The sequence below is a fragment of the Bactrocera dorsalis genome, chromosome 2 (assembly GCF_023373825.1).
Source record: "Bactrocera dorsalis isolate Fly_Bdor chromosome 2, ASM2337382v1, whole genome shotgun sequence".
NCBI classification, from domain to species: domain Eukaryota; kingdom Metazoa; phylum Arthropoda; class Insecta; order Diptera; family Tephritidae; genus Bactrocera; species Bactrocera dorsalis.
The window spans coordinates 33,778,845-33,795,222 of record NC_064304.1 but is presented as its reverse complement, the minus strand read 5'-3'; the positions used below and the strand labels follow the sequence as shown (position 1 = coordinate 33,795,222).

Genomic DNA, 16,378 nt, shown 5'->3' with positions numbered 1-16,378 from the left:
TCAATAATGACGAAACATAAAATTAAATTGTTTGAAATTACTAATTATTTTTGAACGTGCCATCATTACTAAGTATAAATAATTGTACATAAATTTGTATTGACGTTCATATATTTATATGATAAGTATACGCCATTATGTATTTAATAAAAATTTCGTCAGGTTACTCATACGCCATGGCAAGAGCGTACTTTTGACAGCTTTATCAGATACCCAACATGAAATGGATACACGCACCAAGCGAAAACAAGTCAAAATTAAATAAAAAGAGAAATCTGAAATGAAGTCCCTCGGTAATTGGCGTGGCATACATAAAATTCATTACATTCAATTACTAGCTGTGAAGGGACCAAGCAACGCGCACACCAAGTTTAGGTAAAATGAGCAAGGAAAAGTAAAGCAAAAAATTTCGAATTTCTACCTTTCGATGGATTTAGTTACATAATTATGAATTATTTACAAAAATTTGTTAAAGAAAAAAGGCGCCATTTGTTTGGAAACTTAAACACACCACGCACTTAGTCGCTAAGAATTTATTGGTTTTGATTAATTTTTTTCACTTTTTATGTAAAATATTATTAGTAATTTTAATACAGTGAATGTCTTTTAAAATATCATATATAACATAATTTTTTTTACTATTTTTTTTTTTTTTTCAATTTTAGATACATATTTTCGCCACCTTTTTATTAATATTACGCCTACGCAGGCAAGTGTCCTTGCAGTTTTTTCCTTTGCTCAGCGAAATCATGTCATATAATCAAATAATAACAATATTAATTATGGTCACAACTTTTTCTAAAACTTAATTTGCTAAGTCGGCAAAAAAAAAATCACACACACACACATATAAAACGCAAATAACGGCTGCCGAAGAGTTTCGAAAGTGACAAAAGATACGAAAAGGAATAGCAAAAATAATAAAATAAAAAAAAAAACAAATACTTAATACAGCTTAAAGGAAACTTTCAATAAAAATACAGCTTAAATGAAAGTAAAGGGTGGGTAGCTATCGCGCAGAACAAGCTTATCCTGGCACGAGCCGAACCATGCCTAGCGCTGCCTAGTTTAAGTATATACATACAAGCAAATTGTAGCACGCAGATGCTTCTTCTTCAAGCGCACTTGCTTGGCCTTAATATTTAAGCAGGACCCAAAAGGCAAGCAGTCTACTTCAAGCCATAAATTACTGCGGTAGAGTGAGAGGACAGCCCTCGATGCCATTAATACATACATACATACATCAAAGTAATAAAAATTAAGGCATTAAAGCGTGGTTCTTAAAGCGGAATTCAAAGCACACGCAGAAAAATCGTAGAAAAACGACAAAAGGGTATTTAGAAAGCCGCTTTTCGCCCCTCACTCACTCCAACTCACGTGCCTGCCGAAAGGACATGCCATCAAAATGTAAGCGAACTTTCAACAAGCTGCGGCAAACATTCAAACAATTGCGGCTCAACACTTTCGCCACTAACCCGCTGTTATTAACAAGAACCCCAAACCGAAATGTGGACTGCGCCGGGCAAAAGGTAAGGGGAGAGCAAAGAATGCTTGAATGTACGCATTTTTGTACTAGCGTGTATTTATATACTCTTGTATTATATATATATATCCAAATATGTTTGTATGGATGTGTATATCTATGTAAATCAGTCTAAGTTATTGCATCTTTTGTGAGCTTATGCGGGTTTGATTGTGTTCGCGTATTTCGGCATGAGCGACTCAGCGCGTGTGTGTATGTGGGCGCGTATAAACTTCAGAAGTGTTATTAGCGCGTGTAAATTCCATTAGAGGCCCAACAAACTTTTGCACAACAAATGAAATTAAGCCGCACTACTTTTCGTTCAAACTCTTTATCAGCAGAAATGCACAAAATTTTAAGAGAGAAATAGGGTTACGCCGTTTATACAGAAAATGGGTGGAAATCTTTGACAAATCATATAAACAATGATTTTTGGTAAACAAATAAAACAACAAAAATTTTGAGAGTAAACTATTACAATTTTCATAGAGGATTTTCAGGGTTGTATTTTCGATTATATCAAATATTAATATTAAGAGTATGCCACAACTGAAGTTTGGATAAAAAAAATTAAATTAATTAATATAATAAAAACAAAAATAATAATTTAAAAAATTCCAAAAAATTAAAGAAATAATACATTTTATTTAAAACGTAAAAAATGAAGAAAAATTAAAAAAAAAATTTTAAAAATTTAGAAAAATTAAAAAAAAAACAAAAAAATTGCAAAAATTACTTTAAAAAATATTTAATTAAAAGAAAAAACAAACAAAGAAAAAATTAAGAGAAAATGTTTATATTAAAAATTAAGAAAACTTAAAACAAATTTAAAAAGAACTTAAAATCAATTTTAAAATATGTTTAAAAGAAAAAAATGAATAAAAAACCAAACTCAAAAAAAAAATAAAATTAAAATTAAAAACCATCAAAAAAATTTGTTTAATTAATTATAAGTAAAAAATTAAAAAATAAATCTAAAAAATAAAAAACGGAATTTAAAAAATTTAATTTGATAAAAAAGTTTCCAAAAAAAATTTATTTCGTAAACATTTATTCAAAATATATTAACTTTTAAATCAATGTTTTATTTAAAACAAACTTCAAAAAAAAAAATAAAAAAAAATAAAAAAAAATAAATAAAAAAAAATTAGAAACAAAAAAAAATAAAATAAATAAATAAAAAAATATAAATAAAAAAAATAAATAAAAATAAAACAAAAAAAAATAAAAACAAAAAAAAATAAAAAACAAAACCAAATAAATAAAGATTAAAAAATATAATATTTAAAAAAATTAAATATAATTAAAAAATTAAAAAAATGATTTATATATATAAAAAATGATTTAGGAAACATTTACCCAAAACAAATTAGATTTAATTTAAACACTTGAAATTATGTTTTTTTTTTTCATAGAAATGTATTACAAAAAAAAAATATTCCTAAAAAAATATTATTAAAAAATAAAATAAAACATTTTTACTAAAAAAAAGTTATTTTAAAAAATTTTCGTGCTAAAAATTCATTTCTAAAAAAATATATTCAAGAATTGCAAAACTAGCAAACTTAACCAAAATGTAGGCACTTAACCCCACACTGAACTCACATCTTTGTACCAGTGCTTACCACGTAAAACACAACTGGCAATGATTCAAGAACAAAGTGTGCGCAAAATTAAAAAACTAAATTACACAAATGTAGGTATTTTTGAATGATTTTGCATACGTACAACGGTACTTAGATATGTAAGCGCTAAGCATTCAGTGAAATGTGAATGTAAATTCCTTACTAATGACGTCGAAGGGGAGGTAAATGTAAATAACAGATGATAAAAAAACGTCACCCACAGAAAGTGTACTAAAAAACAGGGTGACACCATACGAGGTGATTAAAAAAAAACTGTAAAAAAATTTCACTTAAAAACGCTCATATGAATGCTGACGCCTGCATTAAATCGAAATATGTAAATAATTGCTGTTGAGATTTTCAATAACGCCTTAACGGTACTTAAAGGCGGAATCGTTTTTTTCTTCTTTCTTTTGTCAATTCGTTTTACGTTTCAAAATTATCATTTATACCATATACCTACATATAAACATATGGTGCATACAAACATAACACATACATACATATAGATACGTGTGCGAATTACAGCAGACGCGCTGGCACGTTGCACGTTTGTGCGAATACGTATTTGCACACATTTTTGATTACACAATCGATTTGTAGATTGTAGTCTTTTGTTTTCGACATTTCAGCGTTTGAGTTGGATTTGGCATTTGTCGCAGCAAAGTGAAATAAATTAAGACACACGTATGCGCTTGTTTTGACATGTTTGCATAGAAAAGTCCTCAACGTAAAATTAGGTTAACTTCAGAAAAAAATTGTATGTAACATACGTATATACATATGTGTGTGGGTATGTGCAGCGTTACGTGATTGTTTTTCTAAACACTCATGAAAGAGAATAGCGAGTAACTGACCCAAATAATAAGTTGAACCTTAATAAAGAAACTGAAAATATAATCTTTATTAAAGAAAAAGGTACATATATGTATATAGCTCGCGACCGAATTTAAATTTCCTTACTTTTTGTATCAACTTATCGTTTATTATTGCGTGGCATTTTAGCTCTTTTGTCAAAAGCATGTAATCACTGTCGCTCGCTCATTCCACTCAATCAACCGGTGGTTCTATGCAATGCGTTTACCATGGCGTATACGTAACATCAGCAGTGTGCCCAATTACACGCATGATACTCTCACAAATGACAGTAATTGAAATTGACAGAGTAAGTGAGTGAAGCATTTATCGATTGCGCAGGGCATTTGGTACGAATTATAAATATCAATTTTAGAAGTTTTTTAGAATAATAGAAAATGAATAAATATAAATACGGAGTGAATATAAAATAATGTAATATTAAAACATATAAAAAATATTAAAAAAAAAAAATATTTTAAAAAATAAAAAATATATAAAAAAAAATATATAAAAAAAATATATAAAAAAAATATATAAAAAAATATAAAAAAATATATAAAAAAATATATAAAAAAAAAATTAAAAAATAAAAAATTAATAAAATTAAAAAAAATTAAAAATAAAAAAAAAATAAAATAAAAAAATAAAATTTAAAAAAAAAAAAAAAATAAAAAAAAAAATAAAAAAATAAAAAAAAAAAAAAAAAATTAAACAAAAAATATAAAATAATTTAAAAAAATTAAAAAAAAAAAATTTTTAAAAAAAAAAAAAAAAAAAAAAAAAAAAAATTTAAAAATTAAAAAAAAAAAAAAAATATATTTAATAAAAAAAAAAAATAATTTAAAAAAAAAAAAAAAAAAAAAAAAAATATATTTAAAAAAAATAAACAAAATTTTTTAAAAAGTAAAAAAAATTTAAAAAAATATATAAAAATATGTAAAAAATAAAAAAAAAAAAGAAAATATAAAAAATTTAATTTAAAAATTAATAAAACAAATTTCAAATCTTAAAATAAAAAAACAAAAATTAATATTTAGTTATAATTAAAATAAAAACAAATTAAAAAAATATAAAATTAATTTAAAAAAAAATTAACAGAAAATAAAAAAAATTTTAAAACTTAAAAAAATTAAATCCTTAAATAAAAAAATTTAAAATATTAAGAAGAAAATTAAAAAATATAATTAAAATAATTAATTAAAATTTCAAAAAAAAATTTTAACTTAAAACTAAATTAAAAAAGGAAATAAATTAAATACAAGTTTAAAAAATTGCAAAATGTTGCGAAAAAAATTCAAAACTTACTTAAGGATATTTATTTATAGGATCAAAATGAAGAAACAATAATTATTACAAAATTAGTGCTTCCAGTAAGCATTTTAAATATACAAGGACAATGTATATGAACAAAGTATATTTAGAAATATGTAAATGTGTCTTTCGTAAAATTTAAGTCTAGAATAACCGAAAGGACAATTATTTTACAATAACTGAACAAGAATCCAAGAATTTCCAAATAATTAACCTTCCAAGTTATAAGGATCTATAAATCGAAATCTCATACTGAACCCTTAAATCATCATTACAATATTAAAGAAGTCAACCTGAACATAAAACACCAAATAAATAAACGAAATAACCAAATTAAATCGCATACATTAAGTACCGTTACGCATAAAAATGCAAAAATCAACAGCAGAAAGAAAAAACGGCGAGTTAATGCAGTCAGCAAAACGTGGCTCGTTAAACCCCAACAGTACAAGAAAGGGAAACAAACACTAAAACATGAAATTTTAAACAGAACCAGAAAAAAACTATTAAATAAGCGATTCGTAGCGTTTAGAACTGCGCAGCCTTAAATTTACAAAAATATAATGAGAAATGCGATATAAATAACAACTTTATGCGCGCCCATAAACCAGTTAATTTTCGGAAAGAGCGAATGCCTGCGTAATAAAAAGTGTACGGATATTTCGTTGGCAAAGGTATAAATAAAAGGCGAGCGGAAAACGCGCAAAACTTCAATAATGTCAAACGCTACTACAACAAACACTGAGCAGGAGCTGACAAACACAAACAATAACAATGTGGAAAACAATTTTAGTGGAATAACTGTCAACACATTACTTTTCGCACGAGGAAACGCCAGCAAATTGCAAGGATAATGCGAAGGAAATGACGACGGCATAAAAAATCAAATGAGATTTCGAGTAAACGAAAAAAAAGAAAGAAAACTGTGGAATTTCACGTAAATTTAAAGAGATTAAGTGTGTAAAATCAGAAAATAAAATGAAGCCGACAATTTTGTTGTTTTTTGCTTACACTTAAAGCCACTCAAACGAAGCTATGTGTGAATGGAGCTTAATATTATGAATATATTTTATAAGTATTTTAAAAGCGACGTGTTTGAATAACGCTTAATTTTATAATAAAACGTAATATTTACTAATTTCAGTAATACTTTGCATGAGTAATTATAATAGCCAGTGGAGTGTGTACAGCACGTGGTGCAGCGGCTACATTAATTTATAGTATATGGCTACTATACTTGTATGCATATATACTATGGCTATCGTCACCTAAAATGCAAAACAACGCAACATCAGAAAAATAGAAAATGAGTGAGCTTATGATTCACTATATCATATGACATATAATGTAGTATACAATTTTCAGCTTCCGTTGACAGATATAACCAATATATAACCGATATATAACCAATATATAACCATTTTATAACCAAAAGCCAAATTTTGTTTCAATTTTAGTGGTTTCTATGTATCGTTTTTCCTTCGCCTGTGAACTTATGAAAAGTGATGTTACGTTATTTTGCATTTTAAGTGACATTATACTATATAATATAATATGTAGCTCTTCCAAAAAGCCAGAACGAATTAGTTTGTTTTAGAACAAACCGAAATTTGTTATTCAATTTAATTAAAATTTTGATGATATTGTTTATTGTTGCTTTGCGCTTTTGTTTGCGTTGCAATTTTTGTTTGTTCATTTGTGGTTTGATTCGCTCTTCTCAATGCTTTTATTCTAGTTTTTTTTTTTGGTTTTATTTTTTTTTCTGTTATTATTTTCTTTCTTTTCGTATTTAATTTTCGTTTTTAATTTTTCTTTTTTGTTTCATTTGGCTTTTTTGTTATTTTTTTTTTCTTTTTCGCTTTATTTCCTTTTACTTTTCTCATATGAGTAGCCCACACGCCGCAAATTAATTTCAATTTCAGTTCATTGAAGCGTTATTTGCTTTGAAATATTGTATTTATTTTGTCAGCCAAAAGAAGAAAAATAAATATGAAAAACAATTATTGTAATTTTGGTGGCGATTTGAAAATAAATAAAAAAATTTAGAGGGAAGTGAAATGAATTTGTAGATAGATTAGATGAAATATATTTGAAATCTACAAAACGTATTGAATTTATTATTTTTGTGAGGTTAATTTTTTTTGTGTTGGTGCAAGATATTTATCAAAAAGTAATGGAGAATATGAATAATGGAATATATGAAAGAATTCACAGTCTTTGGAGTCTCTAAAAATGCAGGTAAGATCCGGTTACGCAGACCCGACTGTCGGAACTTTATTTTTGAAAACCATTAAGTTGTTTTATGTTGGATGTGTCACCCGTTTTTAGCTGTCCTCTTACTCGATTTATGATACAAGTATTGTCTAGTTTTAACAGTATAAACCCCTCTCTCTTACTTGGTATGTGTTTAAAAACAAATTTTCGGATCTTAAAAAAAATTTATATAGCTTTTATAACTTTTAAAATAAGAATATAAAGATTGTCGAAGATGAAGTAAAAACCACAAAAGCACAAAAAACAAACAAAAGTACAAAACAAAAAACATTTTTTATTACATCTGGTGAGAATTACTTTCAAGAGAATAAAATAAATTTCCGAGTCACAATTTCTATGTATGCATATATGTACATATGTATGCAAGTAATTTATGAGTGTGAATAATCATTAGTTGCTCAATTTTTTAACAGTATTCAATTAACCAAATTTATTTGTTAGCACCATTTCTTTTCAATTATTTTATATCATTTTGCTTCATTTATTTTGATTGAGAGACAGCAAATTTTTTATTGCTTCGTTAATATTTTTTTTATATTTTACTACGCGTATAATAATATATACCTATGTACAAAATTTTTTTATTAATTATTAATTACAAATATTTTTATTTTTTTGAATTTGTCTTTTTTATATATTATTATTATCATTTTTTCTATATATTTTTTAATTTTTGATTATTATATTATATATATATTTGTAATTATTTAAGATTTTTCTAATTTTATTATTTTTTTACACACATAATAAATAAATAAATTATAATAATTGTTTTGTAAATATATACGAACAACATTTTTATTATTAAGTATCAATATTTTTGTTCTACATATTTGTTATTTTTGCATTTTTAAATTTTTTTTATTATTTTAATATATACATATGTATGTATTTTATTATTAGCTAAGATCATTTAATTTCATTATTATTATTATTTACTATTATTATTAATTATTATTATTATTTACTATTATTAATTTTTTGTTATTATTATTTATAATTTTTATTGTTTACTTAGTATTCACCGTCATCATTCATTCGTTCATTATAATATTTTCCAATATCAAATCACTTTTTGTAACTTTCACTGTTTAATTTCATGGAATTTCACACGCGTTAAAATACACTCGTTCCCGTTGAAAGTTTTTACGCAAACATACAATGGATAATTGGAAGTAAATGGAAATCTGTGTACTTACCTTATGACATAATTAACGCAAACAACACTTTGTGGTTTCAATTTATCATAAACAATTGTGGCTTGTGTCACGATCCAACAGTAACCGCCGTATTTACCCAGGAATCTGTAGCGACAAGTCTCACCTTGGCCCTTGCTCAACACTAGAAAGATGGAAGAAAAGCAAAAGAAAATTGTAGAAAATATATAACACGTTTATAAGCACTATAGATGAGCTATTAATAGCTAAGTAACTTGATACATCGATTAATGTGACATAAATAATGCTTCATATATAATTTATAAAGATAATCACACAATAAGTTACGAAGCACATTTTGAATTTTACACGATTTGTGCATTTACTATATATATATGTATTTCTAGTATATAAAAATATATTTATATAAGTATTTAGGCATGTATTTATGTAAGTACTCTATGTAAGTATAAATGTAGATATTAAGTTAGCATGTGCCTTAGCTATTCCAGTGAGACATTTGTTGTGGTTACCTAAGACCTTGAAGAGCTAATTACGCAGTTCATTTTATTATTTAACGAGCAATGCAAAAGTATTTAAAATCTTTCGAGTGCTCTCAAATTTCCGTGTTCTATTACGAGTGCTTTATTAGCCAGATTTTGTGGTTTGTCAAGCAAATGTGGCGCCACCACAGCACGGGGAGCAATGAAGCATGAATATTGAGGCACAAATAGATTGTTGATATAAAAGGTTAGTAAAATAATAGAAAATAGTTTAAAGAAATATTATAGTAGCAAACAAAAAGTAGTAGGAAAAATACATAAAAACAAGTAAGGAAGGGCTAATTTCGGATGCAGCTGAACATTTTATATTATGCAACTTACAAGAGTCAAAGCCAGGGCAATACTTTATGGTGTAAAACGTCAACCTGAGGATCGAAACCCAAGCAATTTTATAGTATAAACATTTACTATATATAACTCCTATACTGACAGACACATAAGGTTTCTTAAAAAACGAAAACCATTATATGTAGTATATGGAAGTTGGGGTAGTCTCGACCAGATTTTATTTTTCCCAATGCCACATACTAATAACATGTCACTTACTAAAAAAATTAATCATATAAAGTAAAATCATCCGGCTGATCGAAAATCCTGATATCGTATTAGTTATATGGGAGTAAGTTTTCGTTCAAATTTATCTATACACTAGGATACAATGATATACTTAAATAAAACACGCTAGCTCATTTCCATTGAGATAACTCACATGTTGGCGATATATGCGGCACAAAGTCACCCGGAAGTTCGATTATCTTTATATTAAGTATATGGGGCCTAAGGGAAGTATTGGTCCGATTTAAACCATTTTGACATACAGACACACCATTGTCAGAGAAGTACTATCTCTGAATTTCAATTATATATCTCAGACATTGACCGATATTTTCACAGAAAAGTCAACTGTAGGTACTGGGGTCCAAATATTCGGTACCTAGGGGCTTGAAGAGTTTTTTTAAATCTGAAAAATTTTTGGTTATAAGGTGACATATTTAAAAGCATTATTCATGCAAAGTTGTATATCAATTGGTTCTTGATTTGTGTACTGGAAACTGAATGAATCTAGTGGAATCGAAAACTGTGCTGTCTGGGGCGGGGTTATTGTCCAATTTCGCTCATTTTCACAACGTGGCATAGGAACATAAAAAGAATGTCACGTACCAAATTTCTTCGAAATCGGTTAGTTGAGTCCTGGGATATGGGGTTTCATCAAAAAGTGGGTCGTGCCATACCCATTGTCCAATTTTCACACCGGCTCCCATAAAGCTCTCTCGTACCATCTCGTCGGTCAAATTTAATGTATCTGGCGTATTTAGTTATTTATTTATCGCGCTTTTAGTAGTTTTTAACAGTATCGTTATATAGGAAGTGAGCCGGGTCATACTCCGATTTTATCCATTTTCATACTGTGAGTAGGAGTTCTTATACGATTTGTACTCAGAAAATTGTGTTGTTGTAGCGTAAGTGGTTTAGGAGACCACTTTTTCAAAAAATTTTGCTCACAAGGACCCTTTCTACTGCGATGCTCTGTACCAAATTAACGGCACTTTATATGTTTTCGGTTAATGGCGATTTGTGTGCGTGGCAGTGATCCGATTACGCCCATCGACGAACTCGAACTTTGTTTTGTACTAAGAAACCCACATACCAAGTTTCATCGAGATATCTCAATTGTTACTCATGTTACAGCTTGCACGGACGAACGGACAGACAGACAGTCAACCGGATTTTTAGCTTTCATTTATATGTATCTATCTCGCTTAGGTGATTCGTACAACCGTTAGTTGAACAAAACTATTATACTCTGTAGAAGCTGGTTGCAACAGTATAAAAAACAATTCTAACCGAAAGGCAGCAGTGCGCCTAAGACGAGGCTTTAGTAGATTAGCTATATGAAACAGAGATTTTGAACCATTTGCTTCCATTTTGAACCCACTACGGGCCTCTTTTGGTAGTTCACTCTAACTATAGCATAATTTTAGGCTAACACGCATTGTTAAACATGCTCGGAATTATATCGAAATGAGCTATAAAGTTTTAAGATTTCTTTGCGAAATTATGTAAATAAAAACATAAATTTCACATCACAACAACCACCCACACAATTAAAATATTTTTTTGGAGAAAATTCATTACTTGCCATATACTGTACTTACAATAAGTATAGGCGATAAAATGTAAACTTCACCGAAATAAAAATTCATAACAGTGTAATGTATACTTATAAATTTAATTAGATATTGAGGTAAAAGTGATTTTGTGACATTTGGTGCGGCAATTCTATTGGGTCTCAAGTATGTAAGTGTGCATGTACCAAACATAACCAAACTTCGACCAACAGGAATACAAAGGAAGGTTATGTCCACACCACAGTTTCCCTTGCGATTAAACGTGGTAATAACTGCCGGCACAGAAACCACAGCAAAGTAATTACCAAAAATTTACAGCCACATTAAGGCAGCTTATGGCACACTGATAGTATACTCAGCATAATTGTTATTTTACTTAGCTGGCTTTTGATTTTTTCTATCGATTTTAGGCGGCCACAGGTGAAAAGCCCATAAGGCGGCACACTAACGGACAGCCGAAAGAGCAACAAATACACAAATTAATTAATAACAATGCAGCTAAAAATAACAAAGCCAGCTCTAAAATAATGTCGCAAGACTAGCTGCTGAAAAGGCTTTTAGGCAAAAGCAATTTGGCATAGCAATAATTAAAAGAAGCGTTATAGGTTAGGGCAGGAAATAAAGGAGGAAACAGCTGGGTTTTGAATTAAAATGACTTTTTCTTCATAAACTTAATTGCTTGCATTTATATAAGAAATATAGGAGACAAAGAGTAAATGTAGTAAGACCAGAACAAAAAGTTAGACAAACAGAGTATTTTAAATTTCGAAATAAAAATATATATTTTGCAAGTCGCCTGACTTTTACACAAAGATTAACTTCAAAAAATATTTCAAAAATAAAAAATAAATTAATGCTGAAAGAACTCTAATCATTTTACCCGATAAGAAAATAAATATTCACTCGGCACAGCACAATAATAATAAACAGAAGTAAAAAGAGAAACAAACTAACATTTTAACAAAAACAATAATAATAAAACATGCAGTTGGGCTACGCAAACATGCCTCTAGCCAAGTTCAATATCTTTCTGCTCGGCACCCACCGCATACCCAACTAAAATCTAGCCTGCTTCCCTCTGGCACACACCGCCTTGCGAAAGACAGAATGAATTCATTCGATTAATTCAAAATCAGTAGCAGAAAATTAGTTTTGCTCTGTTTTCTTTCACGAATTAATTTCACTGCAAACACACACCCACTGAAAATGAGAGAGAGCGAGAGCGAAAAGAAAGAAAAAAAGTAGCAATGACAAGGCAATGAAGAAAAAACCAAAACATGCATGAGGCTTCCAAGGAGGTGACCAGCAAAAAACAAAAATGTAACAGCAGCTGACTACAAATATATAGATATATACTTAATATACACTCGGTATGCCCGTGGTTGTATTTATGGAAGCCAACAAAAAAGTGGAAAGCGGATTAATTATTTAGTCAACAAATCAACATAATAATTCTGATGCCTACACACCGAGCACAGCGTATGTTCATGCTATTAGTTCATGAGTTAGCCTCCAACTAGTGATTTAGACTGGATATAAAAAATGCGTGCAATAAAAAGAAATATATCACGAAACATATATTTATATTTAGGCATATGACAGGTCAACATAGATGGCGCTACTAGTGTTGAATTCATTGAATTTGGAAAGATACGTGTATAAATTGGACAGCTGTCGGATCATTAGTTTTTGAATTATGCCATTTTGAACGAAGCAACTTTTGTTATTGTGAAAAAATGGTTAAAAAGGAATTTGGCGTGTTGATAAAATATTGCTTTTTGCAGGAAAAAAGTACAGTTGAAGCAAAAGCTTGGTGTAAAGACGAATTTCCAGACACTACCCATGGAAAATCAGCCATCAAACATTGCTATTCTAAGTTTAAATGAAAGTGAAAGTGGTGAAATGAGCATCGAAGACAGTGAACGCATTGGACGCTTAAAAGAGGAAAGGAAACATCAGAAAAGTTCAAAAAATTATTTTGGATGACCGTAAAGTGAAGTTGTTCGAGATGGCAGGCACTCTAAAGATATTAACTGAACAAGTACATCGCATAATTTATGAACTTTTGGATATGAGAAAACTCTGAACAAAGTGGCTCTGTACAAAGTGGATTCCGCGCGAGCCCATTTTTGACCAAATCAACGAGGAGTTGATGATTCGGAGCAGTGTTTGGAGATCCTTAAGCGTAAAAACCAGAGTTTTTGCATCGATTTGGAATAATGGATGAAACATGGCTCCATTCATGCAGTACCAAGACCAATCCACAGTCATTCCGAGTGGACTGGAAACGATTAACCCGCTCCAAAGCGTGGAAAAACGCTACTGTCGGCTGCAGGGTTATGGCATTGGTGTTTTGAGATGATTAATAATAATTTTGATTGACTACCATCAACAGCGACTATTTCAGAGTGTTATTGGGCCGTCTGAGACCCGAAAACGGCTGTACTTGAAGAAAAAGAGAGTGTTGTTCAACCAAGGCAAAGCACTGTCTCACAAGTCAGTGCAAACGATGGCAAAAATCCAAGAATTTTGCTTCAAATTGCTTACGCATCCACCGTGTAAAGTATTCTCCAGATGAGGCCCCCAGCGACTATTTCCTGTTCTTAGATCTCAAAAGAATTCTCGCTGGGAAGAAATTTTTGCCGAATGAAGAGATGAGCGCCGAAACTGAGACCTATTTTGAAACTTAGAGCAAATCTCACTACAAAAATGGTATCGAAAAGTTGGAGGGTTGCGTTAATCAGCGTGTTACCCTTAAAGGGAATAAAAAACAACGAATTTTGCCAAAAAATTTGTGTTTTACAATGATAGGCCGGGGACTGTTCAATTGAACTGTTAATATTGCGTCTAAGCAACAGAGGAAAGGAAATGTTAATAGGTTATATCCACTTGAGAATTTCAAAAAACCCAAGGAACATTTATTTAAATTTTTGTTTTTAATATAATCGAAGCTCCAAACATTTGAAGTGTTTGCTTTTACAAATCATATAGTTTTTTGGGAAGCCGTCATTTTGTCAAACATCAAAATTTTTTCTATAATTTTAAGCAGAAAAATCTTCCTCGGCGCCAGACACCTTTTTTGGGGGTCATGCTGGAGATTGGCTACCTGATCAAGAGAATCCATAATTTTGAAAAATGAATAACGGTTTGTTAAATTACACAATTATATAAATTTATATTATATTTATTTATTTATTTATTATGTAAAAAATTAAAAAAAAAATACAAAAAAATAGATTTTTACTGACTTGTAAGTGAATATAACACCATAAAATGAGCTTTCACACAAAAAATTTTTTAACGAAATCTGAACATTTAAGTCGACTTTTAGGTTTCAAACCAAACTGATATCCTGTGGATGCCTAGTAAATATCATATTCCACAAAGTAGAAAACCAAAAAACTCTTTTATTAAACTTTAAAGTTTAGATACACGAAAGACAAAAGTTTCACTCCCTTCCGAGCTACAGACTTCCGGCATGCTGTCAAATGTGCACTCATTGGAGTCACTCCCTCACATTTAGATTTTTCATTTAAAAAGTTATTTTCACATTTAAACCATGTTGTGCGAAAAACTTTTGCAACACCGGAGAAATGTTGTCCCTACACACACACACCCACACACATTGTTACAGACAATGTACTGTTACCACGAACGCCAGCAAAAGCAACAACCCCACAGCAGCGAATTCAACAGCTTTTGGAGGTCAATGAAATATACCAGCAACAGCAGCAAGGAAGAATGACGGAATAAATTGTAAGCTGAGTTGGCAGCGAAAGGGTGTGAGCGCTAACGGTGCTTGTGCCGTGCAGCAAATGCAAAGTGCAACAACGCAACAGAATGTACTGCTGCGTATGCGTGTCTGTATGTGTTTGTATTTTATTCTCGTCGGAATGCCGGCATACCGCGGATGCATTGTAGTATTTATGGCATTAACCGTTGTTAAGCTGGCCGCATCAAGTAAATAGAAATAAGACAAAACGAAGAGGAAGTGCAAGAGGAAGAGGAAACAACAGCACAAACAGAACCGTGCTTCCCAATGAACTTGATGTGTCCTTTAGTCAAGGACTTTTCCGGGTGGCGGCAGCAGCTCACAGTCAGTCAACCAGCCAACCAGTCAACCAGCCAGGAAGCCAAGGCATGAGGTATCAAGTGCTGTCAGTAGCGACAGCAACACTCGTACGCCAGTCATACGTGCCACAACTTAACGGTTGCCAAAATTTATGAACATGCGCTAGCCAATATTGAGCGCTGCTCAAGTGCAACGCGCCGGCATGCAGCAGACCGAGTAGACCCGTTGCAATGAAGATAAGCAGCCAAAGGCATGCAGCAGCATATAGACGATGGAAATGACTGTCATTTATATAAAATAGCACATATAGAATTATACTTGGCGCATTATTGTCCATCAAACCGGCAACGGCGAATGGAAAATCACAACAACGAAAGTAAATGTGCGAGCGACAGATATAAGGCACATAAACTCAAGTACCTATGGCGGTCGGTTTTCGAGGAAGCAGACGTAAAACTATCAACCATGCAGTGGAAGTGGAAAACGGAATACAAATACAAGACTAATCAAATCTGTAAAGCTGCTTTCAAGGTTATGTAACAAGTAAGTGGTCAAAGAAAGCAAAAACTCGCGCTTACCAGGGTCGTTGGGTAAAGTAACGAAGGAAGTAAAGAAGGAAGACTTCAAATCTTAATAAATTGACTTAAGTTGTCTCAGCTGCGCCAGCAGCAAGGTAAGAGAGTAGCGAATCGAACAGACTATAGCACATTTGATGTAACCTTGCATTCTTGGTGAAATAATGCTTCTTTTCGGTCGAAATAATATTTACTAACTTCTCGACCGCTATGTACCGTAGTTAGGTTAGATAACTGATACAGAGAGATCGCACATGAACTGCTATAGATAGTTCTTTGTGAAGCCATAGAA

General features: G+C 30.4%; 1 protein-coding gene across 3 annotated transcripts in view; it reads right to left on the bottom strand.

Annotated features, from left to right (window-relative positions):
* The window catches only part of LOC105231797 (protein similar), a 167,510-nt gene that overhangs the window by 97,377 nt on the left and 53,755 nt on the right, over nucleotides 1–16,378 (bottom strand). For all 3 annotated transcript variants that reach the window (XR_007422018.1, XM_049450419.1, XM_049450418.1), the window contains exon 7: nucleotides 8,790–8,931. Coding sequence is in view for 2 of the 3 variants with exons in the window: in XM_049450419.1 (XP_049306376.1) it covers nucleotides 8,790–8,931 (142 nt within the window). In the remaining variant the exon portion in view is untranslated. The remainder of the gene's footprint in view (nucleotides 1–8,789; nucleotides 8,932–16,378) is intronic.